The sequence below is a fragment of the Paramisgurnus dabryanus genome, chromosome 16, assembly GCF_030506205.2.
Source record: "Paramisgurnus dabryanus chromosome 16, PD_genome_1.1, whole genome shotgun sequence".
NCBI lineage: Eukaryota > Metazoa > Chordata > Actinopteri > Cypriniformes > Cobitidae > Paramisgurnus > Paramisgurnus dabryanus.
In genome coordinates this window covers 16,227,601-16,252,918 of record NC_133352.1, presented here as the reverse complement: position 1 = coordinate 16,252,918, position 25,318 = coordinate 16,227,601, and the positions used below count along the sequence as shown (strand labels likewise).

General features: G+C 36.3%; 4 protein-coding genes across 5 annotated transcripts; all 4 read left to right on the top strand.

Moving 5' to 3' along the window:
* The first annotated feature begins 2,423 nt into the window (after positions 1 to 2,423).
* LOC135748312 (transmembrane emp24 domain-containing protein 9-like) lies at positions 2,424 to 4,921 on the top strand. Its single transcript, XM_065266501.2, has 5 exons — positions 2,424 to 2,473; positions 2,555 to 2,680; positions 2,819 to 2,965; positions 3,164 to 3,371; positions 3,712 to 4,921. Exons 1-5 carry the CDS (start codon positions 2,441 to 2,443, stop codon positions 3,867 to 3,869), a joined length of 672 nt encoding a protein of 223 aa, XP_065122573.1. The 5' UTR covers positions 2,424 to 2,440; the 3' UTR covers positions 3,870 to 4,921.
* Positions 4,922 to 4,943: 22 nt separating this feature from the next.
* Positions 4,944 to 7,576, top strand: LOC135753683 (transmembrane emp24 domain-containing protein 9-like). The gene is made up of 5 exons (XM_065271634.2): positions 4,944 to 5,121; positions 5,357 to 5,457; positions 5,545 to 5,670; positions 5,793 to 5,939; positions 6,129 to 7,576. Exons 1-5 carry the CDS (start codon positions 4,974 to 4,976, stop codon positions 6,276 to 6,278), a joined length of 672 nt encoding a protein of 223 aa, XP_065127706.1. The 5' UTR covers positions 4,944 to 4,973; the 3' UTR covers positions 6,279 to 7,576.
* A 1,855-nt stretch (positions 7,577 to 9,431) lies between these two features.
* b4galt7 (xylosylprotein beta 1,4-galactosyltransferase, polypeptide 7 (galactosyltransferase I)) lies at positions 9,432 to 13,216 on the top strand. Of its 2 annotated transcripts, XM_065271617.2 has the most exons (7): positions 9,432 to 9,981; positions 10,172 to 10,210; positions 10,523 to 10,852; positions 11,234 to 11,459; positions 11,543 to 11,626; positions 11,729 to 11,833; positions 12,025 to 13,216. In XM_065271617.2, the coding sequence occupies exons 1-7, from the start codon at positions 9,929 to 9,931 to the stop codon at positions 12,178 to 12,180; spliced, it is 993 nt and encodes a 330-aa protein (XP_065127689.2). In that variant the 5' UTR covers positions 9,432 to 9,928; the 3' UTR covers positions 12,181 to 13,216. The 2 variants fall into 2 exon arrangements, with proteins under 2 accessions (XP_065127689.2, XP_065127691.1); XM_065271619.2 differs by lacking the exon at positions 10,172 to 10,210.
* Positions 13,217 to 17,261: 4,045 nt separating this feature from the next.
* emx3 (empty spiracles homeobox 3) lies at positions 17,262 to 25,000 on the top strand. Its single transcript, XM_065266563.2, has 3 exons — positions 17,262 to 18,062; positions 22,539 to 22,723; positions 23,845 to 25,000. Exons 1-3 carry the CDS (start codon positions 17,714 to 17,716, stop codon positions 24,010 to 24,012), a joined length of 702 nt encoding a protein of 233 aa, XP_065122635.1. The 5' UTR covers positions 17,262 to 17,713; the 3' UTR covers positions 24,013 to 25,000.
* The last annotated feature ends 318 nt before the right edge of the window (positions 25,001 to 25,318 follow it).

Below are 25,318 nucleotides of genomic sequence, written 5' to 3'. Positions count from 1 at the left end.
ACCCATAATGCTGTATCAACTACCAATCATTCACTCACTGACTCTCTATTATATGCATAACAGTTCTGTGTTAACTACCCTGAACAGCCTAGCAATTTAATAAACCACCTAAAATACCCTAGCAAAGGCCTATCAATCATTTAGAAAGACACAGCCTCAACGTCGCAATCACCAAGAAAACATAATATCCTAGCAACCAATTTAAATACCGTAGCCTAGCAACAGCCCAGCAATCACATAGAATGTCACAGCAACAGCCTAACAACCACCCTTAATATGCTAGCAACTTTATAGTAATCCACCATAATATCTCAACAACAGCCTAGCAATAACCAATAAAACCCTATCAACAGTCTAGCAATCACCCAGAAAACAAGAGCAATAGCATAGCAACCAACCAGAATTCCACAACAACAACCTAGAAACCAGAAAGAATGCCAGAACAGCAGCCTAGCAACCACCCATATAGCCTAACAACAGTCTAGCAATCACAGAGAAAACCATTTAAAAAAACCTTAGTAACAGCCTAGCAACCACACATAATGCAATAGAAATAGCCTAGCAAACAACCACAATACCCTAGCAATGATTTAAAAGAGACACAGAATGCAACAGAAACAGCCTAGCAACCACCCATAAATCCCTAGCTACGATTTAAAACAGACACAGAATGCAATAGAAACAGCCTAGCAACCACCTATAATACCCTAGCAATGACTTTAAACTGACACAGAATGCAATAGAAACAGCCTAGCAACCACCCACAATACCCTAGCAACGACTTAGAATGCAATAGAAATAGCCTAGCCATGATTTAAAACAGACACAGAATGTAACAGAAACATCATAGCAACCACCCATAATACCCTAGCAACGGCTTAAACAGACACATAATGCAACAGAATAGCCTAGCAACCACCCATAATACCCTAGCAATGAATTAAAACAGACCCAGAATGCAATAGAAACAGCCTAGCAACCATGCAAAATGCAACAGATAAAGCCCTGCAACCACCCATAATACCCTAGCAATGACTTTTAACAGACACAGAATGCAATAGAAACAGCCTAGCAGCCACCAATAATACCCTAGCAATGACTTAAACAGACACAGAATGCAACAGAAACAGACTAGCAACCACCCATATACCCTAGCAACAGTCTAGCAATCATATAGAAAACCAAAGCTATACCCTAGCAACCACTTAAAAAGCCCTAACAATAGCACAGCATCAACCAGAATGCAACAAAAACAACCTAGCAACCACGCATAAAACCCTAGTAACAGCCTAGCAACCACACAGAATGCAAGAGAACCAACCTAGCAACCACCCATAATACCCTAGCAACAATTTAAAGAACCCTAGCAACAGCCTAGCAACCACACAGAATGCAAGAGAGACCGCCTAGCAACCACCCATAATACCCTAGCAATGACTTAAAACAGACACAGAATGCAACAGAAAAAGCCTAGCAACCAAACAGAATGCTACAGAAACAGCCTAGCAACCACTTATAGAACCCTAGCAACCACACAGAATGCAAGAGAAACCGCCTAGCAACCACCCATAATACCCTAGCAATGACTTAAAACAGACACATAATGCAACAGAAACAGCCTAGCAACCACTTATAGAACCCTAGCAACCACACAGAATGCAATAGAAACAGCCTAGCAACCACCCATAATACCCTAGCAACAGTCTAGCAATCGCATAGAAAACCAAAGCTATACCCTAGCAACCACTTAAAAAGCCCTAACAATAGCACAGCATCAACCAGAATGCAACAATAACAACCTAGCAACCATGCATAAAACCCTAGTAACAGCCTAGCAACCACACAGAATGCAAGAGAAGCAACCTAGCAACCACCCATAATACCCTAGCAACAACTTAAAGAACCTTAGCAACAGCCTAACAACCACACAGAATGCAAGAGAGACCGCCTAGCAACCACCCATAACACCCTAGCAATGACTTAAAACAGACACAGAATGCAACAGAAACAGCCTAGCAACCAAACAGAATGCAACAGAAACACCCTAGCAACCACTTATAGAACCCTAGCAACCACACAGAATGCAAGAGAAACAGCCTAGCAACCACCCATAATACCCTAGCAATTACTTAAAACAGACACATAATGCAACAAAAACAGCCTAGCAACCATTTATAGAACCCTAGCAACCACACAGAATGCAAGAGAAACAGCCTAGCAACCACCCATAATACCCTAGCAATGACTTAAAAGAGACACATAATTCAACAGAAATATCAGCAGATTAAGTGAGAAACTTTTATTTTGAAATCATTCCTCTCGTGCGTTTACCGTAATGTCTCATTTATGTGCACACAGAAAAAAACGGGGGGCTAGTTTGACCGTCTTTTTCGGAGTGGCGGCTGGCTTGACCGCAGTGCCTGCAACTCAGGGACTGGGGATGTTCGTGGAAGTGAAAGATCCTGATGAGAAGGTCAGTGTAAGGGTTAATATTGAAAGTCCAGAATGTTTTATTAAATAATTTCCTCATTTGTTTATCTTTCGTGCAATTCAGGTGATCCTGTCCCGCCAGTATGGATCAGAGGGCAGGATCACATTCACCTCCCACACACCTGGAGAGCATCAGATCTGCTTGCATTCAAATTCCTGCAAATTTGCTCTGTTTGCCGATAGAATGCTTGTGAGTTGTAAAAAGTCTACTATGTTTACCTAATCTACAATCATAAATAGGTTGTCAGGGTTTTTTACATTGGGGAACCATATTGATTAGATCCTTTTTTAACTACTTGTCTGTGAATCTTGTGTATTTTTTGTATAGCGTGTTCACCTGGATATCAAAGTTGGTGAGCATACAAACAACTATGCAGAAATTGCTGCCAAAGACAAGCTCACGGAGATGCAGCTACGAGTGATCCAGCTGATGGAGCAGGTGGATCAGATTCGGAAAGAGCAGAACTATCAAAGGGTAAGTGATTGTCCCATAGGGATGAGAGTGGAGAACTGGATACATAATAATGAAGTGTCCTGTAATTCACTTGTCAACTGTCATGTAGTTATACTGGAAATACTAGTTTTTATTGCATGAAATGCTAAACTCTTACACTTAAGTGTATTTTCTGGACCTTGGCTGAATGTTGATTTGTATCGGATTTTGTACTTGTAGTATTGTGAGGAACGCTTCAGACAAACCAATGAGAGCACCAATCTGAGGATTTTGTGGTGGTCCATTTTCCAGGCACTCATCCTGGTGGCTTTTGGATTTTTGCAAACGAGACATCTCAATGATTGGAAAAAGTGTACTGATATCGGAGATGTCCACCTCCCTACAGGCTACTATTTTGGGCCCTGTGCAACTACAGGAGATTTGTCTGGTAAGCATTACTTTGAAAACATTCTTAAGCCTGGAGTGTGGTGTGTTTTGTCTCGCATACATGCCTGGTCGAACGCACAGACGTGCAAAGCATAGTTTATTTGACTTGTACGAGTGTATAGAGACGTTCAACGAATGTGCATTGCAACCTTAAGTCCCATAAAGGTAACACAACTGAACTGCACTTGCAGAAAGGATTAAAGTATTGGCAGAACTAGAGATATTAGAGCATGTGCGTTTTTATTTTTTATAAAATACTTTTTTATGTTAAATATTGAACACATCTCCCTTCATTGATTTTCTCAATTTCTCTCTTTTGTGTACCATTTCACACAAAACAGACAAGGCTGATGATCCAATGGGTAATTTCCGAAACACACTTCTCACTGGCTGGAAGGTCTTCCCAGTGTTCGAATTATGTCAAAGCTTATGGGGGGGTTCCCTAACCAAGCCCCCCCATCATTATAGGGTTGCTGTGATTTCACAAGGTAAGATTTGATCCTGGATCAACAATCATCTGATCCTGGTTTTAATCAAAGAAAGCCTAAGTTACCCTTAACTCAAACCATTTTTTACCCCTCAAATTAGTGAGAAACAGTGGCGAGGCCAGAAATTTTAAACTAAGTGGACCTTTGTCAGTCAGTGTTACACATTTATAACTGGACATACCACCAAATCTGATTTGTATTTACTTGTGCAAGGAGATAAATTCACAAAAGGACCGCAGTACGAGATGCAAAATGACTTTTTACCTTTTAAATGTTTAGGATATAAAGGAAATCGGAAGTCATGTATTCTTGCAAGCTCAATGGGAGATTTTGCCTACATTTTTATTTTTTTCATTAAATACATTTTGCTAAATTTCTTTGCCCTTTGCAATAAATAATTACAAGATTGCGCTGATTACCTTTTTTGGTTCTAATAGGAAATGTAGGCTATATTTTGTTAGAGATCAAGCAGGCACTGACTGTAAAATGATGTTGGTTTTGGTTAAAAAAATAAAGCAGCTCTACCAGTGGACTGTTTGCACTTTTCTCTTTCCTGTGTGATTTTAATTTGTTCAACTATCATAGGATGTTTATACATTTTACAACGGACTGAGCGTTTCCAGTTTTATTCTGAGCTGTTAAATGCTTTTACAACATATTCGTACTGCCATGATAGTTAATTTAAGTCATGAAAATGTAAATATTTAAGTACAAAAAGAGAGGAATAAGCCTCGTCCTCTTGCATAATTAAGGGCCTGTTTCTACTTTTAATTTTAAATAAACATTTTACTGTCAGTAAAACGTATAGACAATCCTTCCTTTTTTTTTATCATTAACTTTCGTTGTGTGCATATTTTACACACATATAACTAATTGAAAGTTACGGACACAAACTCATAATATATAAGAATGAAACATAAACAAACATTGGCATAACATGTACTGTTGATTTGACGTGGTAGGTTTGGTTAATCGATAAAACTACAATAACCATGAACCATCTCGCTACTGGTGTAAATCGCCTGTGATTGGACGTCGGCCGACGATGGATAACGTGGCATTGGTGTTTCTGCGCATGCGCAGTGCACTTCTCATTTCTCACCGGCAGTGTCAAGATGGTGGCAATCAGGATGCAGTTTACACTTTATTTGGTGTTGCTTTTAAACGTTTACAACAGCTTTGTGTCTGCATTGTACTTTCATATCGGAGAGACGGAGAAGAAATGTTTCATAGAAGAAATACCGGACGAAACCATGATCATAGGTAAGCAGAATTTGACACACAAGTTTGCATTTTACGTTAAAGCTTATTAGCCCTGTGCTAACTAGCAAGCTTGTCATGTAAAGTTAATGTTGCCCACCAGCTGGACTTTATTTTTGTTTAAATAAACCACTTTAACCAATAGTAAATAACTTTATTTACATTTGAATTAACTATCTGCCATTTTTAGATCAAGTACATGATTAAAAACTTTTAATTAAAAACATGTATTATACAGGAAACTACCGTACACAGCTGTATGACAAACAGAAAGATGAGTATTTGCCTGCAACTCAGGGACTGGGGATGTTCGTGGAAGTGAAAGATCCCGATGAGAAGGTAAGTTTAAGGGTTAATATTGAAAGTCCAGCATGTTTTTATTAAATCCTAATATGTCCTCATTTGCTTATCATTCATGCACCTCAGGTGATCCTGTCCCGCCAGTATGGATCCGAGGGAAGGTTCACATTCACCTCCCACACACCTGGAGAGCATCAGATCTGCTTGCATTCAAATTCCTCCAAATTTGCTCTGTTTGCCGGTGGAATGCTTGTGAGTTGTGCAAAGTCTACTATGTTTACTTAATCTACAATCATAAATAGGTTGTCAGTGGGGTTTTTTTTTACATTGGGGAACTTGAATCTAGTCCATGAATCTTGTGTATATTTTTATAGCGTGTTCACCTGGATATCCAAGTTGGTGAGCATACAAACAACTATGCAGAAATTGCTGCCAAAGACAAGCTCACGGAGTTACAGCTACGAGTGCGCCAGCTGATGGAGCAGGTGGATCAGATTCAAAAAGAGCAGAACTATCAAAGGGTAAGTGAGTGTCCCATAGGGATGAGAGTGGAGAACTGGATCCAAGTGTCCTGTAATCCACTTGTCACCTGTCATGTAGTTATACTGGAAATACTAGTTTTTATTGCATGAAATGCTAAACTCTTACACTTAAGCGTATTTTCTGGACCTTGTCTGAATGTTGATTTGTATCGGATTTTGTACTTGTAGTATCGTGAGGAACGCTTCAGACAAACCAGTGAGAGCACCAATCAGAGGGTTCTGTGGTGGTCCATTGTCCAGACACTCATCCTGGTCGCTATTGGATTTTGGCAAATGAGACATCTCAAGAGCTTCTTTGAGGCCAAGAAATTAGTATAGAACTGTGTTTGGGTTTTCGTTTTAATTGATACAGTACAAACTAAATTGAAAGTTACCACCTTCGTGTGGGGTCAAGACTGCTGAAAATCCAACGTTTTGTCAGTTCAGGTCCCACCTTAAATTCTTCTGTTGAATCCTGCATTGAGATTTTTGTCACACTGTTTGCTTCAGTGCCACACCCCTCCGTACTGTGAATCTAGTTGTTGTTCAGATATACATTACAGTTTGTTCCAGCCTGTTTGACGGAGAAACCACTGAAAGTATTTTACTGGATTCAAAACATAAATTTTGTAGTGGTCGCATTTTTTTATTTTATAGCCCCTTACTTTGTTACAAAAATATTTGAAGAGATGATGAAGATAGCAAATGGATAAAATGAATAACTGTGTCAAGGGCTGTGAGTGTTTTTCTAAATGACTTTGCATTATTTGCTTTAACATTTACAATACAAAAAGTTTATTCTGGTGGCAGGTGTAAATGTCTTCTGTTGTTTTGTTATGCAGTACGGTATTTAAAAAGTTTTTTCAGAATGAATGTTTCTACTTTTTTGGTTTTTCTTTTAAATGTTTTCCTCCATTTTTAAGATCATCTTTGTGATCAAGGACACCTAGATCAGATTAGTATTATGCCTTTCCTTTTGATGGCTACAATTTGATGTACTTAAATTAAACTGTTTTTAAGTATGTGTATATCCTTGTGAACAATGCAAAAATCCAAATAAATGGCAAATTGTAGTTATCAAAATGTGAATGGTTGAAATATGCTTAAAAGCAGTGTGATTTTTTTTTCATAATCTTAATTCCACATTTGCTCTTAACTTTCATTAAAGTTAATCTACAGGATTTTCACATTTCGATTTCACAAACTTTCTTAATTTTCCCGATATATCTTTTTCTGTTGTCAAATCCTTGGGTATCCTTAGAGCATTTGATGATTTTTCAACCTTAAATAGTCCGCACTCTTTCATATTTATTTTTCTTTACAAAATTGAAAACAGACTGCCCGCAATACACTGTAAAATTTTTTACAATTATGTGTTTTGTTTGCCTAAATTCTACATGATGTAGTTAAATGTAGTTGTGTTTTCTTAGGATTGTGTTTTTCAATGTTTTGTCGCTGACTTTCATTGGTCTCACATTTTTATGTTATAAAGGTTTAACAATGTTTTTGTCATTGTCATTTATAAGCAGCCACAGGGAAATGGATTTGTCTTTAAGTAGGGACAGAGGAGGGGAAATTTCTGTTAATGAGAAATCTAACCCATACTTGCACTCAAAAATAAAGTTACCCTTCCCACACCTCTGTTTTCTTGTAAGAATTTGTAACAGGTATAAAAAGAGACGTTTTAAACGTTACAGCAATGAGAATTGTCCTCACAAGAATAGAAACAAAATAAAACTTAACACCTAAAGATCATATACAGTAAGATGCTTTAATAATTTGTGACTCTTGACCCCTAAACCAGCCACAAGTAGCACGGGTATATTTGTAGCAATAGCCAGTTGTACATTATAATACATTGGATGAGTCAAAATGATTTTTCTTGTAAGCCAAAAAACAGAAGGATATTAAGTGAAGATATTTTGTTAATTTCTTACTATTAATATATCAAACCTTTTTTGTGAGTGGGTGCAGTGCCAAGGACTTCATTTGGACAACTTTATAGGCGATTTTTTTCTTTTTTGCACCCTCAAATTTTTAAATAGTTAAATCTCTGCCAAATGTTGTACATTAAACATCTATTTATTTAGCTTTCCTGGGGGCGTATTACAGAAAAGTCCTAACTTTAAAATCTTATCTTAACTGTTTGGTAACCATGGTAATTTCAGTTAGGACCTCATTTAAGACAAAAGCTATTACAGAATGATGTTCCTAAATGCATTATCTTATCTTAACTGCAGATAGGAAAGTGGTATTACAGAAGCATCCTAACTTGACAAAACATCCTAAAAACGGTCTTAACTTTAGGGTCACCTCACAGGTGTCCTAACTTAAAACTTTAATGAGAGCCAGCTGAAACAATCACATTATGATAGAGCTGCGGGAGAGTGACATTACATTTTTAACAAAGTGGAGGATGAAAAACATCAATGTTTGTTTTTGGATTACTCTTTGAATGTTTTTTTACCTTCACACATTCACATAATCACAATGTTTCTCACTACTGGAGCGGTCTTTCAATTTCTGTCATCCCTCATTATTAAAAAACAGTTATCTTATCCGATGATGGGATTATAGTGAATACAGTACATACTTGACTCAGCATCTATTTCTTGTCATGTCTCTATCAAATGTTGAAATGTACAATAGTATCCTAGCACTAAGGAAGAATAATTTTTTTAATTTGTGTAAGTCACATTTGCTTAATGTTTAAATTGAATGGTAACTGATAGATGATGTGCTAAAACACTAATACAAAAAACACAGACTATAATTACTATGAATTTAATAAAATGTATTTTTCTGGCCCATTGAAATAAAAAGGACAATTCTTTTGTTTACTGTAGCAGCAGCTCACGCATTGCTGGTTGCTTGGTAACAGACATGACAGTTGATAGCCGAACATGATTAAGCGATTTGGGATTTCCTAACTAGAGATGAGATAAGATTTGTTGAAATAAGATGAGAATCCTAAATCAATTTAAGATTTGCTTCTGTAATATGAATTTGTAAAAAATCTTAACTTAACACATCATATCTTAAGTTAAGACCTAAGATAGAAAGTTTCTGTAATACGCCCCCAGATGTATAAATCTCAATTTCAGAGAAAAATTGACCCTCTAGGTAGGGTCACATTTGATGTAGTACCTACCTTTTGGCGTACAGATCTCCCCTTCACTAAACTGATTTTTTTTGTGCCACAAACAGATCAAAGTGATTGCAACACGAAACAAGAAACTTTTAAAAGTGTGCCTCTTTTGACTCCACTGATTGTATGTCAAGGTCTTGATGTTTATGGTACAAATTCATATGAAACAAAACAAACATGTATTAAAAATTACGTTTTTTAAAGCTTGAAACGTATGTTTTTAACTAGATTTGTAAATTCTGCAATATAAATCTTTTATTCCCAGCTAATTTGTAATGTACAGTGAACCCTCGGAGGTCAAAAAATTCTAGGAACTCAATGTCGTTCGCTGTTTTCCAGGGAAACATTTTAAGAACGGACCAGCCAGCGTGTGAATTTTTCTCCTTTTGTCACAGTTAACAATCAAGTTTGTACTGTAAATGTTAATCAGCATTGATACGGCTTTTAACGTAAGCAGAAACTAACCAGTATGTTTGCGGCTTTTAAAACTCGTGTAATTCATTCAGAGACATGACTGCGAGCTCGTGTTGTGCGATTGTTATCGCACCGTTATGAGTGACGTGTAACTACATTCATTAGTCTCTCGCAAACGTTATTAAAACAATGAATCGGGCTTAGTCTAACGATTATTCGTTTAGTGTTGAATCGACCATGTAAGGGATCATTCAACCTAGCAACTGGAAGAATGTTATTTAAAGTTGCAATTCCTTGAGGGATAAATGCACAAAGACTATTATAATGCGAAATGATAAAAGCGATATTAACGTGTAGATGACATCATCCAACATAATAAAGCCCGTGTCGTTGAATTACATGTGAAGATATTACGATCGGCATAAAGATGATGTACTCTTCACGCAGAAAACCAGTGCTGTATTTTAAAGATGACAGAAGGTAAGCGTATATTTAATGTATGTACTGTAATGTATGTATGCATTATTTCAATATGAATTTATTCCAGTCCCTGGTCTATTTTAATAATTTCAAAGGATAAACTGTGGGTTTTACAAAACACAATGTTTGCATAAAGAAGAAGGTGATCTTAGTTTACTGGCAGTAGTTTAATTTGTTTTATAATTTCAAGAAGTGAAAGTTCAAGGGTGCATCTTCATGGAGATGTTCAGTGAGTATGACGCATAAAGTTTTATTTAGGAGTGTGTTGACTTTAAAATGGACAATGCTTGCTTGTTAGTTGCTAACAGAAAGTTTAACATACAAAACTAGTTTCAGGTTTATCATATGCACATCAGAGATGGTTTGCACATTTAAATGCTTGAAAAACTATTCACATTATACGTTGAAGTGCCATGAATGTGCCTGTAACTGCATCTGAAATTGCAAATCCAAGTTTTTTTTCATACATTAGATAAAGCTTGACAAAACCACATCCGTCTATCTCAATGATGAGTTTTCACACATGCATTTGTGTTTTCAGTTTTTTGTCGAGGAAATGCACCGTCTGGAGGCTCTTCGGGCTCTGCATGGTGTTTGTTTTAGGGTCTCTTCTATGGGTGCAGTTGACTTGTTCTGGAGACATGAGTCAAACTGCTGGGTACAGCCATCTCCCTCACCAGCCCTGTCCTGTAGAGAGACAAGCCTCCTCTGTTGATGACTCTTCCTGGGGCCCTCACAAAATGGCCCTCATCATTCCATTTAGAGAACGCTTTGAAGAGCTGCTGATATTTGTGCCATACATGCATGCTTTTCTCAATAAAAAGAAAATAAGGCACAGAATATTTATTATAAACCAAGTGGATCACTTCCGGTGAGTCTTTTGTTTTTTTGTTTTTAATGAGATCAGATTAGTGTTAATATTAGTGCAATTGTTTTTAATGAGATCAGATTAGTGTTAAAGGTATTGCGGAGGATTTTCTGTTTCCTGGTGGATCATCAAGACGATTGGTCCTCCTAGTTGTCAATCAGGAGTTTTGCGCAATTGCATTTTTTAAAAAAGTGGAGAAGGCGGTTCTTTTCTAAAATTTGATGAGAAAATCCTCCGCTACACCTGTAATATTAGTGCAATTATCCGAGTTGGATTTTCTCTGATGTCCAGTGTAATCTTTGTACTTTAGTGAATTAGCTTTACAGAAAGTATAGTTTTGGAGTGATACAATAGGGTTTTTATTTAAATTCATATTTATTTCAGATTTAATCGAGCTTCACTTATCAACGTTGGCTACATGGAGAGTGGCAATGACACAGACTACATTGCGATGCATGATGTGGACTTATTGCCTCAAAATGAGGATCTAGATTATGGATTTCCAGAGGAAGGACCTTTTCATGTGGCCTCCCCAGAGCTTCATCCTTTATACCATTACAAGACTTACGTGGGTGGGATCTTGTTGCTCACCAAGAGACATTATCAGATGGTAAGATGCTAGGTTTTTGTGTGTGTGTCAAATGATTCGAGAAATTGTCTGCAATTTGTTGTTCTATTAATTTTTGTCCTAAGTGCAATGGAATGTCAAATCGCTTCTGGGGATGGGGAAGAGAAGATGATGAATTTTTCAGAAGACTAAAAACAGCTGAACTTCAGGTACAACAAAACTGAAAGATCCACAAATTTGCCTCTAAAAAATAACGTTTGAGTTTTCTTTTTGTTAACATTTTTTTAAAGTAATAGTTTGAATCGCTTCAGCTTTTTAGGCCAAAGGGAATAACTACAGGAACTAAAACATTTAAACACATCCATGATCCGGGCTGGAGGAAGAGAGATCAGAAGAGAATTGCCGCACAAAAACAGGTAGAAGCAAGCTACTTGTTTTCTTTTTTATATGTGTTGACTTTGTGATCCAGTGTTATTTACTTATTCAAAGACATCTATTTTCAAAAAGGTTTTTGTTATTGTGATTCATTTAACTCTATGGCTAATATTTCAAACTTGGCTTTAGAAATCAATCCAGTGTTTTACAATGATCCTATGTGCTTTAACAGGAACAGTTCAAGATCGACCCAGAGGGTGGCCTAACTAATCTCCACTACAAGGTGGAGTCCAGACAGGAATTGACCATCAGTGGAGCTCCATGTACTGTCATCAGCACCTCACTCCAGTGTGATCTTGATGAGACTCCATGGTGCCAGTTCAGCTAATGCGCTTTAGCAGGATCTGGAAAGCCTAAATGGTACCAACTGTTTTCCAATGGTGGCAGTAAAGCATCCACCACTTATTAGTGCCAGTCACACTTGATGAATCACTCTGATCCTCTAACCAAAAGGACTTGAATCGTTGTCTCTGTTTGGAGTAAACGACATTGATTTTTCAGCTTTTATTATATAGGACAGTGTTATTTACTTCATCCACGATGAAGCGCTGACCGTATTGCTGCCTCAACATAGATCATTTATGAACTGAACTATGGACCAGTTGTCAGGTTCTGCACTGAGTTTGCATCTGGAAATATGGGCATCCAAATACCAGATTTTCAATGGTTTGGTTTTTAATATTTTACTTGTTATGGGTGGCCTGCTTTGGACTGTTTTTCATAGTGCAATTGTGAGTGTTTGCTCAGCCTTGTCTTTAAAAGAAATCCATATTTTATCTTAGCTTGAATTTAGAATCTACAGCATTGTTCCTTGAATATGTGTCTTCTTAAAGACATTATTATTATATGGACGATGGGTTTAAGGGTACTTTGTATTTGCACATTATTCAGTATTTATATAAAATTGAATTAGTTGTTTTTACATTTTGTTCACAATTCAGAATGCATGGAGTGTCGTTACACCTTACATTCACAGGCTTATGTAAGGACCCTTTTAACTGGAAGCATGAAGCTACATCCAAAACATGAAAGTCTTTAAGTGCAACGGTAATAAAATTCTGTCCCCACAAACATTTTGTTTTTATTGGCAATGCTTGAACGCACGCTGTGAATTGGTACCCTGTCTAAGATATGGTAATATAGTAATATTACAACTGTTTACGATGCCTGTGGCAACAACCTGCTTGACAAAAAATAAAAATGATGCTACACCAATGCAACAATTACACTCACTTTTTTTAAATACAGGGTACTTTACACTCACAGAGCAATGCCAATAATAAAAGTGTGTGGAAAGAGAACTTAGTTTTTGCCTAGAATCTAATTATTGGGATATTCTGTTTATTAAAACAATTTAAAGTTGAGGGTAATTGTGTTTTTGGTTTTATTTTGTACAAGGGTTTTCTGAGGTTGGCCTTGGTTCAGAAAAAGATTTGAGCAAATCATGGCTAATCTGATGGGGCTTTTAGGATGACAACTATATGTTATCTAGCTATTATATCTAGCTATGTGGTGATGCGGCAAAACGATAACAACGAAAACATTTATTTAAATCTCTTTATCGAAACCTTGATAGAAAAAACTTACTGATTCCGTCAGAAATAAAACCACTTTTAAAATAAGAAAATCCGTCTCACAAGGACTGATAGTCAAAATAGACACGTGAAATTGTCAATGTATTTCCGTTTGCGAATCAGGTTGGGTTGTTTTTATTTTTAATTAGCCCACTGTTGACCCATTTGGTTGAGGGACATAAATATTTAGGTAGCTCTACAATAGACGGGTTGCACGGCGACGTCACTAACTGGTTGCGCGCGCAACCGAGGGGCAGAAAGAAGAGACGTGCATTGTGTTGTATGCTAGTAGCGGTGTCTGTAAGTCAAAATGCCAAGGAATTTTTGCGTGGAAAATAGTACCAACAGAGTCAGTGCTGGGTGCCTGATGTTAACATACCAGTAGATGCGACTATTACGTTACTAGCATTATAATTATAAAATTATAATTCATACATGTATCACAGTAACACTGCAAAAATAAAGACAGAAAAACAGATACAACTAAAATCAAGTCTTATTTATGTACAAACATTAAAGAACGCTTCAATAATTAAGGTTGTTGCAGTAGCAGATCAGCTCACCAATCGGTCTTTCTGCCCCTTGGTTGCGCGCGCACCCTGCAATGTTTGTAAACTTGCAACCCCTCTATATAGGCTACAATTCTGCTACAGTTAGTTGTCAGTGTATCACAAATTGGTATTTAATCTTTTTCAAAGGCTTTTAGAGTCTTTTTCGATTTTTAAAATATAGGTCTGTTCTGTTTTTTCCAGTTAACCAGATTAAGTTACAAAACTAATTGTTGGCGGAAATTATGGTTACCATGGTTTAATGAGCTAATGCATTTCACCTTAGATTAAATGAATAAATGTGCACAATACATATACAGTACTGTGCAAAAGTCTTAGGCCACCACCACCAGTACAGACTTGTTGTTGATGTCGTTTTAATGTCCATCCATATTTGTTTTTTCAATCTATTTTATTAAAACAGAAAATACAGGAAATATGTACAAACTAATAAAAAATCGTCGGTGTTTAGTGTGATCTCTTTGGCACTAAACACATCTTAAGCGTTTTTGAGCAGAATGAAGTAAAAATACTACTTTCTTTAAAATTAGTAATACATATTTAATTTAATTTAAGAAATCCTGCAGTTTTCTGCTATTGCTCAAGTGAAAGGAAGTTTAGCTACCCTAAAAACTTGACACGTCAGTTTACATTTTTATACAGTTTTTAATACTATAAACATTTCCAGCATTTTCTAGATGTTTTCTATTAAAGAGACTGAGAAACAATTATATATGATCACTATAACATTGCAAAAACAACAAATCTAATTGTGGCATGGTGGCATATAAGACTTTTGCAGTACTAGGTTCTGCAAATTTTAAGATAGTAAAAAATTTTAATTGGTAAAATATTTAAAATATTTTAAATTAAACTCTAAACATAGCTGTAATTACATAATTTAAACGCCATGAAAATTAAGTCACTGGACGCAAGGTGGCTTATTTGATGAGTTGATACACTAGAGGGCGTTGTTTGTAAAGGATAAAGCTGAGTCTACAACAAACGTGCACTATAAATTATATCAAATAAATAATCAAAATAATCTTTGCCCAGTCACTGATTAAGCATGAAAAATATTTGTTCAATCTATGTAATCCGTGAGTAATCCCTAGCACTTACTGTGTGTGATCATTGTATAAACTTGTGGAGCAAAAACATAAAACAATGTTGTGAACAGTGAAGCAATACATTATCTGTTTTTAGGGCTTTAAGACTGGCCCTTGAGCTATTTTATTATGTCTGGCAAGTGTAATATAACAGTATTTAATAATCATCCTAACACAAACAAGCTTAAATAATATTTTACTTTTTATCTATTGAATACACTTAATTTATCAATAAATATATAGCGTAACAATTAGTTTTTATTATTATTATTTTTATTTTTTTTATTCACCTTGCAAATTCTTAATAAGTATGGTTATTTTTTCGTCATGTTCCTCAAGTCTTTCGACATTGGTCATCCATTTCATACCCTCTCTGAGTCAACTAATGACTAGTAAAATAACATATCTTGGCCTCTCCGTGTTCAAAGAGGGTTTAACACCAGTTAGTTCCAGGCAGGGGAACAATAATCACATTTTAACTCGTCTTCACACCCAGAGTGCTTACAAAAACTCCAACTGTTATAGCCTTTCAGCTGTTCACAATCCGCAATCAATTGCCAGAGGCAAAATTAATAGATGTTAATGGCCATTTGTATTTCAGGCAAAGGGGACAAAATTGGCCAGAGAAAGCTATTAATTATATGCAGAGGGACTGAGAAGGCAGGCACAAGAGGGCTGGAGACGGGCTGCTTTGGGGCTCAAAGGGGTCTGTGCCCTGCGTGGTTCACATGGGTTTCCGCTGTGTGGATTGTGAAAGGCTTGAGCAGGGGGCTTTTGTGTGGTTCCTGAGCCACGATTGTTCCTCCTGAAAAGAGTGACATCTGTCCGGGGTTTCCGAGACTCTGATCCACCCCATTAGCCTCCATCCTCTCTCAACAACTTATTACGGTTGTAACTGACAAATGAGACAAGGAGAGGCACTCGAGACATGTCAAGCCCAGAGATCAATGCTCCGTTCCCTTGATCTGTGCCTGCTTCATTAAGACACCTTCATAAACTCTTTAACTAAGCGCAAATTCCTTACATCTCTTGACGTGATGACGAGTTCCGATTAATAAAAAAACATTTTGCATGTGTTAACCTAGTCAGATTTTATGCACAAGTGAAAGTGTTTTTTTTCTCATTTTGTTTGACTTAAACAAATCTTAAAAATGTCCCCTGTTCTCTTTGTTGTTCTCTTTATTAGAAGAACCCTAACTCTAATGAGATTATTCAATCCCTTGATTAAACAATTATTATTATTATTATTATTATTGTTATAGTTATTATTGTTTTTTTATAACAGTTATTATTTTTACAATTATTTTTTACTACTACTGTTACCAATAAAATTATTAATGTGTTGGTGATATTGATTTTTAAACTGTTTTTTTCCTCTATATTTATCTATATTATATTTCTTTATTAAGTTGTGTTGTTTACCTTATTGTTTGTTTTAATTTTCGCGTTTACGTATTTAGGACGTTGATCAATAAATGTGAAAATGTGCTGAAAGTAGCCTATTTTATGCATTATATTTATATATTTGTTTTTTTTACCCTTTGACCAATAAAGCACTTTCACAACATTTTTACATTACAGAGTCAATGTTCTAATGTTGTTGCGTCAAATATATAAATTAAAACAAACAACAATATGTTGAATGTTGTTATCTTGTGGCCATTTATAAACAGGAAACTTCAAAACATGATTCATAAATTGTTTCAGATACAACAAGGTAAAGCAGCTAATAATATTTCAATTTCTATGCATCAAATTAGGCTACTGATAATGGATGAAAGAAAAAAGCCCTTTTCAATCTAAAGTGTTTTACAAAACCAAAATGTATTGATCTCTTTAAAATGAACGCATTCCTGTAGTTTTATACAGTTCAAAACAAACACAAAATGTAAGATAATTTCAACCTAAGTTACTTTATAAGACCTTAGATTTAGTTTCACCTGTTTTATCTGTCCTCGTTCTACTTGACCAACTCTTTAAATCTTTTATTTACAAACTCGAGTTTATCTTTGATTTCTGACATGTCCAAAATGACTCATTTGTTGTTAAACACTTGCTATTCAAATACCGAATTACTTTGCACAACACAAAATGGCTGTAATTTACTGTTTAGCGCTTGTGCGTCTGCGCGTGCGCACCACACCTCTCTCGCGGAGATCTCCGAGCAGGTATTGAAGTTGGCTCATGACAAGCCCTGTCGCAAAAGCTGACGGATCATCGATCATAAGAGCTCGCTGCGATCTGCTCCGAAGCTGATGTCTGCTTCATACTAAACCGAACACGAAGACAGAATTGACGATTGGTCAGGTTTATTCTGACATCCATGAGCTGAGATCTGAGTTAATCTGATCATAACTGGTATCACTCAAGCTTGTCCTGGAAACTGACAGAATCACAACTCGACTCTGTTTTCTTCTACTGGAGTTATATTGCAAGCCACGAGACTCACAGAGCAAAGGAACCTTATGAAGTTATGGATTGTGGAGGGACTATGACAATGTAAGAATTACTTTTTGGGATTTTTTCCACTTCATCATCGGCTTCAGGGTGATTTCCCAGGTCATCCAAGCCACACGTGTATAGCATCTTTCTTTTTCTATTGAACTGAGTATTTTTTATAGCTGATCACAATGTTTCAGCATAATAAGAAGTGCTTCACCATTGAATCTCTCGTGGGCAAAGACTCCAATTCCTCAAGTGCAGCCGCGGATGAGCCCATCAGACCCACGGCTCTGAGATTTTCTGAATCCATCCATCCATCTCCATTTGGGAGCTGCTTCCAGAACTCAGGCAGAACATTGTACAGCAGCAGCCCAGAGATGATGTTCACAGATCCGACTTCTCATACAGCAAACTCAGGCCTGTCCCTGCGACATCTTCAGATTCCCACACAGCCCTTCTTCAGTCCTCATCAGAGAGACACCTTGAACTTCTACCCATGGGTACTGCGGAACAGATATCTCGGACACCGATTCCAGGGTAAGCGCACTACGATAATATTGTAAACATAGGCCTGTGAAGTTTACTTAATGCGTATTAACACTTGAAAGAAGATCCAACATATTTTGGCTATGAGGTATTTCAATTGTCAATGTTGGTTTAAATATTTATTAACATAACACTATTATTAAATTGTAAAGATGCGCACGGAACGTTGTTAGATTTGTCCCTCAACTGAATTATATTCCCTCTTTTACTAATAAACATTTTAAAGCTGCCACCCAACAGGAAATTGTAAAGTATTTAAGTGTAAAATAAATTAATGTGTAACTTTTGTTAATGTGTAACTAAATTACCTAAATCAAATAATTGTGTTGTCAATAAATCAGTTAGGAAACAAGGCTAATTTATCTTCATTGCTATATATATTTATTAATATAAACAATCGGCCAAATTGCTTTCGTATTTGCTTGATACAGTTCTTAATGTTTTGGTTAATTTACGTGATTTATTATTTAAACATTATTAATGTGTTTACGTATACTGATAATTGAGAATAATTTACCCACGTTTTACCTAAATTGAGGTTAAATATAGCTTAATAAAACCTTTAGCATTGACCAATTTTAAAACAGACAAAAGTTAACTTTAAAATAAAAAATGAAAGCATTTTACTGTTCATATTTTATTATGAAGATGCTTTGTAAATTATATTCTTATTTAATATTATATTAATATATAATGCTGATGGGATAAAATGAACTACGTTTTCAGATATGCTACTTTCAACTATTGTATATTTTTGTTTGTGAGTTTTTCATTTGCATGCATTATAGCCTACATTGTTGCTAAAGTGTTAAAGTATTTCAAATTACAATAATAAAAAGGCAAACATTTGTAAGACTGTATTAACGACATAATGTACCAAACACACATTTCTTTAAACACTTCCTTAACTTTTATTGGTAGCTGCCTGTAGTAATAAAAACAAATACAGCCTTGACATATTTTGAAGCTGTTTGATTCTTAATATAAAAAATTATATTAAGCCATCACCACTATGCAATCTCTGAAACATTTTAATTATAATAATAATAATAATAATAATAATATAATTATAGTTATAATAATTGTATAATTTATATATATATATATATATATATATATATATATATATATATATATATATATATATATATATAATTTATATAATTTTAAATCCATTTTTAAGATTCCTCTGAAAACGTGTAATTGATATTGGTTGGCCCTATTTACCAGGCAATTTGTTAAAGCATGCATCAGTTACTGGCTGCTCTGATTAACTCATTGGAGGGCTGTGATGGAAAGCCCTGCCACATTAGGTGTCCATTTAGGGTGCTGAGCTATACCCCAGTCCTTGGGGGCATTACACAGGTAATTGGTGGAAGTCAGAGGTTGTTGTCACTATTACTCAGATCCGGGGTTCAGATAGTGCCTCTTTGTTTACACACAGAACAGATCCACTCACTGATGGTGTCCAATAACCTAGAAAACTACTGTTTGGACAAGACTAAATACAGCAGAGGGGATTGGGTGGGAAAGTATTCCCCTATCGAGTAGGGTGTCCCATTCTTGTCAGCGCTAATGTGTGCAGGGGTTTAACTCCAGCACTTCCTGAATGGGAAAAGAGATGCATCCATGTCCTCGAATCTGTCATGCGGGACAAGGTAAACAGGATCCCAGAGCGCCCTGCTGTTGTACATGAGCTGAGTTTTGTGTTATGGGTGCGTTTAACAGATTATGGTGCCGGTAACAACAGGGGAGAGGTCAGACAGTGTTCTCCAAAGCAGATGGACTGAGCCTTATCCTTGTGTTAATGCATTTTATTCTCAGGTGACTCTCTGCAAGGTTCCAGATATATGAAAGGTGTCATTGCACCCTAAATCGATTCTTTCTCGAAATATTTCATTAATGTTATATTAAATGTGTTGGGTCAATCAGTGTTCCTGTAGCTCAATTGGTAGATGAGTTAACAGTGCACAGGTTGTGGGTTTGAGGGAACCGATAAATACTAATAAAATATATAGCCTGAATACAACGTAATTGCCATAAATCGAAATTCATGCTTAGATTTAAGAGGCTGCACATTCAGTCTGTAGAAGAGACCAAAGGGTGCAGTCTCTTTATTTCCCACTATAGACCACCCTTCGCCCTGCCTCTAATGAGAACAGCACTGACAAGACCAAGCTTGTTTGTGCCAAGGGAATGGTAGTAAAGCTGATCTGGGTGCCATCTGGTTCCCTTTTCCTCGTGTTGGGGGCTTTCTTGCCTTGGATAGGCCAGTGTGTGTTTGAGTCCAAACCCCCGGAGGGTCTCCCGGCTCTTCAGGAGGCTCGAGTCTCAGTCGGTTCTCTGGCCTGCTAGTCTGATCCACCACCTCTCTCGAGAGACACGGAGGTGATGCGACACATGATGATGATGCCAGACCGAGAGTATGACAGCATAGTGTATCGAAATAACCTAAAATAGTAGAATATACTAGTTTTAAAAGTTAACCACTGTTGCTGGGGTCATTTTTGGTTGGTTTGGTGCTCAGTGCACCTTGAGAAAGGTTTAAGGACGGCTTTTCAACACCTTAGAAGGCATTATTTACATTCTTCCACCCGACCTGCGCTCAGCTCCTCTCATTTCTGCACAGAGACGTCTCCATTGTTTTTGCCTCTGGTGTTCAAAGCGTTTTCAGCACGCCAGCTGAAAGCAGTTGTCAATGACAGTCCTGTGACAGAAAATATGCACCTTTAACTAAAATAGAAGTGCGTTCTTTATTAGGACCTTTGAGAAGTCTGTTATTCAAGGCTTTTACCGGAGTAACCGATACTGTCAGTCTGCGCATGGAAACAAACAAGTTTAGTGTTGAAGTTGGCCAAAAAGTTTGTCTTTTTCACATCGGGAAGCTGAGAAATGCATGGCTAATGTGTGTAGACGACGTATTATTAAGTAAGGCAAAGGCGGTGAGTTAAAGTAGCTTCTGTGTGATGGCTAATGCTCCTGTGAAAGGAGTCAGTTCAAAGCTATTGTCTGCAGATAAAGGCTTGGTTTCGGTGGTTTTAAAGAGACTTAAAGTCCGAGTAGGCTCAATCTAATCCTCTTTTCATCTTCTGGTGATGCCATTAGTAATCCTTTGTGTTGAGAATTGTGTTTTCTTTGATGATCCGTGTTAACATGTGAATGGGTTATTGTAAACTGAAGTTTTATTGGTTACAATTCATTTTTTGAAATTAGTTTAAAGTTGTGGTAAGGCAATTTAGTTAATTTAGCCAATTATCATGGATGCATTTTTAAAATCCATTTACATCATCAACGTGTTTGTAAGGACTTCCATTGACAAAGAGTTTAGACCTCTTTAAGGCCTGAGTTAGGCCATGAACAACCACATTCACCCAGTCAGTTGAAGTTGTGAAAAGGTGTTTGCTGTCGTTATTGACACAAATATCAATTGGAGAGGTTTGCATGTTACTGATGCACGTTTGCGGTTGCACACCTGATGCGAACGTTGACACATTTTGGTTATTTCTCATTGACAAAAGATCATGGTCTGTCACTTCTGGGCACTGTACAATCCACCCTGCAACCGCTTGGAGAGATTATTTTGTTTATACGTGATTGCGGTCATCTTCTTTCTGAATATCCTTTCAAGCATATCTCGCCAAACACTGCAGTGGTCACGTAAATTACACATCCATTTGTTTATGAAAAATGTTTTTCTCGTCTTGTCTGTTTGCAATAAACGGCAATGTACTCGGCTGCGCAGATGTTGTCTGTGGTAAAGCGAAGATCACGCTCGCACCAAAACCGATAAGGACAATATTTTACTATTGCCTCACCTTGAATAAAATCAGACAAAATGTAGGGGATTTAGATTTGCTTAACCGACAATTAAGATATTCACTCCAATTGTTTCGCGACCTTAACCATAGATGTTTATCTATGATTCAATATCAATATGTTAAAGCCCTGCATTTGTATGAAAATCAGCATAATGCCACATATGGTGGACCAAAGGTTAAAGACTTTTCTTTGAATGCATAAAAGGCTTCGGTTGGTCTGAATGATGCGGTGTGAACACACTTCATATCATCCGTGTATGAAACCGACCTGGAATTATTCAAATCAACTCATGGGCCCCATTAATACATGCAACCCTGCACTTATTGCCTATGTGAAACATTAATGTGATAAAAGTGTCTGCTTAATGAATAAATAAATATGAAGTTTATACATGAAAATATCATTCTGCGTAAATATAATCTTAATATCTTTAATATTGACTGAGTAAGGCCATGTCAAAGATTAAAATGAATGCGAAATCAATGATTGAAATGGAACGTTGATGCTACTATAATCTTATAATTGCATTATAATACCTGGATGTCACACACAGGGTCACATATTTTAGATTTTTAATAAACTCTTGTTTATTACTTATGATAAGGTTACTAAACTGCTTTATTATTAACATTTCCTTCTCATCCCCAGGTGAGGACAGTAGCCCAGAAAATCTGCTCCTACACGGACCCTTCTCTCGCAAGCCTAAGCGCATCAGGACGGCCTTCTCTCCATCGCAGCTGCTACGGCTGGAGCACGCCTTCGAGAAGAATCATTACGTGGTGGGCGCCGAGAGGAAACAGTTGGCCAACGGGCTGTGTCTGACAGAAACACAGGTAAGAACCACTCTCTAGGACATGCACGGCTGCATTCCAACACACTGAGCTGGCTTACACTGCGGGATATGAGCACACATACGCTCATCTACACCTCTGACATAGTTTCCTCACAGGACGGAAGTCATTTGTCATGCATTGCCTTGGGATAGGGCAAATAAATGCCATTCGTTCGACATGCATTTATTTGCTATCATTTCACAATCGGCTTTGGATACATGTTCAGGATTGTTAAGCTTGGGCAATAGGTGTTTTGACATTCCGTAGTGTCTGGGAAGTCTGTAAAATGTCAATTAAAGCTGTTATAAAGTGTTAAAATGAAGAATTTGTAAAATGCATAACAAAAATGATAAACATTGCTAATTATAGGCACACTTTAAGCATGCAAGATGCCCTTTTTTAACATTCTTGAATCACGCTGGGATAATGAGGAAAATTTTTAACATTCCAATTCAAATGCGTGTTGCATTAAAGCAATATGAAATAATTAAAAAAAATGTTATGATGATTATATAATTTGCAGGGGAAAATAATTAGTAATCATTTAAAAGCAAGCAAAACGAAAGCATTATTAGACTCCTGGACACCACAGTGTGTAAAACAGCGCTAATTTATGATGATATATAATTTTAAATAATGAATTAACATATTTTGTCTTTATAATAACAAAATAAGGCATACATTAAAAAAATAAGTTTGTTTCTTGTAAAAATTCCTTTTTTTTGCACTTGTCAACTTGACTCGTGATGATTTTCTATAAATGAATTTTTTTTTTTAAATAACTTAAGCTAATTCAACTTTGATTAAATGTAAAAATCTAAGTGCAACAATTAATATTTTACAGTGCACTTTGAGAGAACTTTCATTTTACAGGTGCGTTTTTTAAATATGGCAAAATTATGATGTGTGGATATATTTGTAATAGCAAAAAAAAATTTTTTTGGGACACTTCCAAAAAGTTTCATAATTATAGGCTTACATATTTTTTTGAACTCTCAAACCATTTTATATTACATATTTTTCCTCTCAAAACCATTTTGAAAAACACATGATCAAGCTTGCTATTTTTGTCTTCAAAAATGGTTAAATTAAAATGCCATCTCTTTCTTGGTCTTGTTAAGGTGAAGGTCTGGTTCCAGAACAGAAGGACCAAGCACAAGAGACAGAAGCTGGAGGAAGAGTCACCAGACCCTCAGCAGAAGAGGAAAGGCACTCAGCATGTGAACCGCTGGAGGGTAGCCACTCAACAGGGCAGCCCTGAGGACATAGATGTCATTTCAGAAGACTGATATTACACAGCTGTTATGTTGGCCAATAAACCATCGATCATGATGGCGGATCTCATTTTCAGACACTGACGTGAATTGAACTTGACTTGTAAACTAAGGAAATGAGTCAGAACTATGCAGTCGGCTCATATCAGAGCACAGTAGAACGAAGGACGTCAACGGCTGAACTGCTTTTAAAGACTTGATTGTATGCAAAACACATGGACCTCTTCATTTGGATCTCATTTCATCTTAGAGCAATGAAGCCTTTTTTCTACCTTTTTGTTTTTCAAGTTTTTTTAGTTATCATCTTGCCCCGTACTATCAGTCAAAACATTTCTATCATTATGTAGTATTTTGAAGATAAAGATAATAAACACATTGCTAGATAATTTTTTATTGTTTTAGATTTATAGTTCAACAACAACAACAGGTCAGTCCAATAAATGAAATACCACTCATTGTGACAGTTTTAAACAGGATGTCTGTAGTTTACAAAAATCTTATTTACCAATTTATTCTGGTAAAAAACCTTCATAGTCATATAGGTTTGTCTTCTTTTAGAAAGCCTCTAGTACAGTTTCACATTTGAAATGCTTCTATTTATTCTGAATGAACATACTTTTCTATGCATTTAAGCTCCAAACCCAAAATCTTATTTTGTGTTTTACATATGGGTCAAAGCTAACACCACTGAATACATGCTGTATTGTGTGAACATAGTTTTCTTTCTTAGTTTTTTATATTGGTATCACATTGGCTCTTGAATTGATCTCAAAAATCAGCGATCTAGAGACGCTACCAGAACTCGACAAAATCTGAATTTCTTTCTACACTAAAGAGAAGAGAGAAAATAAATGCAGTCTAACCTCTAAGACCCAGAATGGTTTGTAGCACTTCATAGCAGATTGTTTGTTTGTTTTTTTGGGTTTCCTTTAGGGTAATAAGCACTGTAATCGCATCTGTTCGTCTTCATTGTTTAGGATTTTTTGTTATGTGTTTAACTTTTTCTGCAAACTATTAGATAATAAAAAACCTATAACTTAATAATTTTGCGTTCTTTGCACATCATCTATTATTGTGTAAGTGACAGTGAACATTTTAGCGCAAAGGACTTGATTTTATTTCGAGCAGGTGTTTATTGAAAAGTGACTGGTGTTTTAAAGTTGATATAAATTTGCATTCCTAAAGATCCGCAGTTTAATTAGTTCAGTTACATAAAAAAGCCATCATTAGTCAAAAAAAATCAGTGCAATAATTGAAAACTTACATGCTCACTGAATGTATAAGTGCTTACAATTGAAAGCAAACATCTCCGCCTTTGAAT

Bases quoted from the DNA above. Each gene is read 5' to 3' on its own strand.
- b4galt7 (XM_065271617.2), top strand. From the start codon at position 9,929: ATGATGTACTCTTCACGCAGAAAACCAGTGCTGTATTTTAAAGATGAC. The intron at 10,853-11,233 runs GTGAGTCTTTTG...TATTTATTTCAG, and splicing joins AACCAAGTGGATCACTTCCG to ATTTAATCGAGCTTCACTTA. The intron at 11,834-12,024 runs GTAGAAGCAAGC...GTGCTTTAACAG, and splicing joins GAATTGCCGCACAAAAACAG to GAACAGTTCAAGATCGACCC.
- LOC135748312 (XM_065266501.2), top strand. From the start codon at position 2,441: ATGTTCGTGGAAGTGAAAGATCCTGATGAGAAG. The intron at 2,474-2,554 runs GTCAGTGTAAGG...CGTGCAATTCAG, and splicing joins TGAAAGATCCTGATGAGAAG to GTGATCCTGTCCCGCCAGTA. The intron at 2,966-3,163 runs GTAAGTGATTGT...TTGTACTTGTAG, and splicing joins AAGAGCAGAACTATCAAAGG to TATTGTGAGGAACGCTTCAG.
- emx3 (XM_065266563.2), top strand. From the start codon at position 17,714: ATGTTTCAGCATAATAAGAAGTGCTTCACCATTGAATCTCTCGTGGGC. The intron at 18,063-22,538 runs GTAAGCGCACTA...TCTCATCCCCAG, and splicing joins TCTCGGACACCGATTCCAGG to GTGAGGACAGTAGCCCAGAA. The intron at 22,724-23,844 runs GTAAGAACCACT...GGTCTTGTTAAG, and splicing joins TGTGTCTGACAGAAACACAG to GTGAAGGTCTGGTTCCAGAA.
- LOC135753683 (XM_065271634.2), top strand. From the start codon at position 4,974: ATGGTGGCAATCAGGATGCAGTTTACACTTTATTTGGTGTTGCTTTTA. The intron at 5,122-5,356 runs GTAAGCAGAATT...TGTATTATACAG, and splicing joins GGACGAAACCATGATCATAG to GAAACTACCGTACACAGCTG. The intron at 5,940-6,128 runs GTAAGTGAGTGT...TTGTACTTGTAG, and splicing joins AAGAGCAGAACTATCAAAGG to TATCGTGAGGAACGCTTCAG.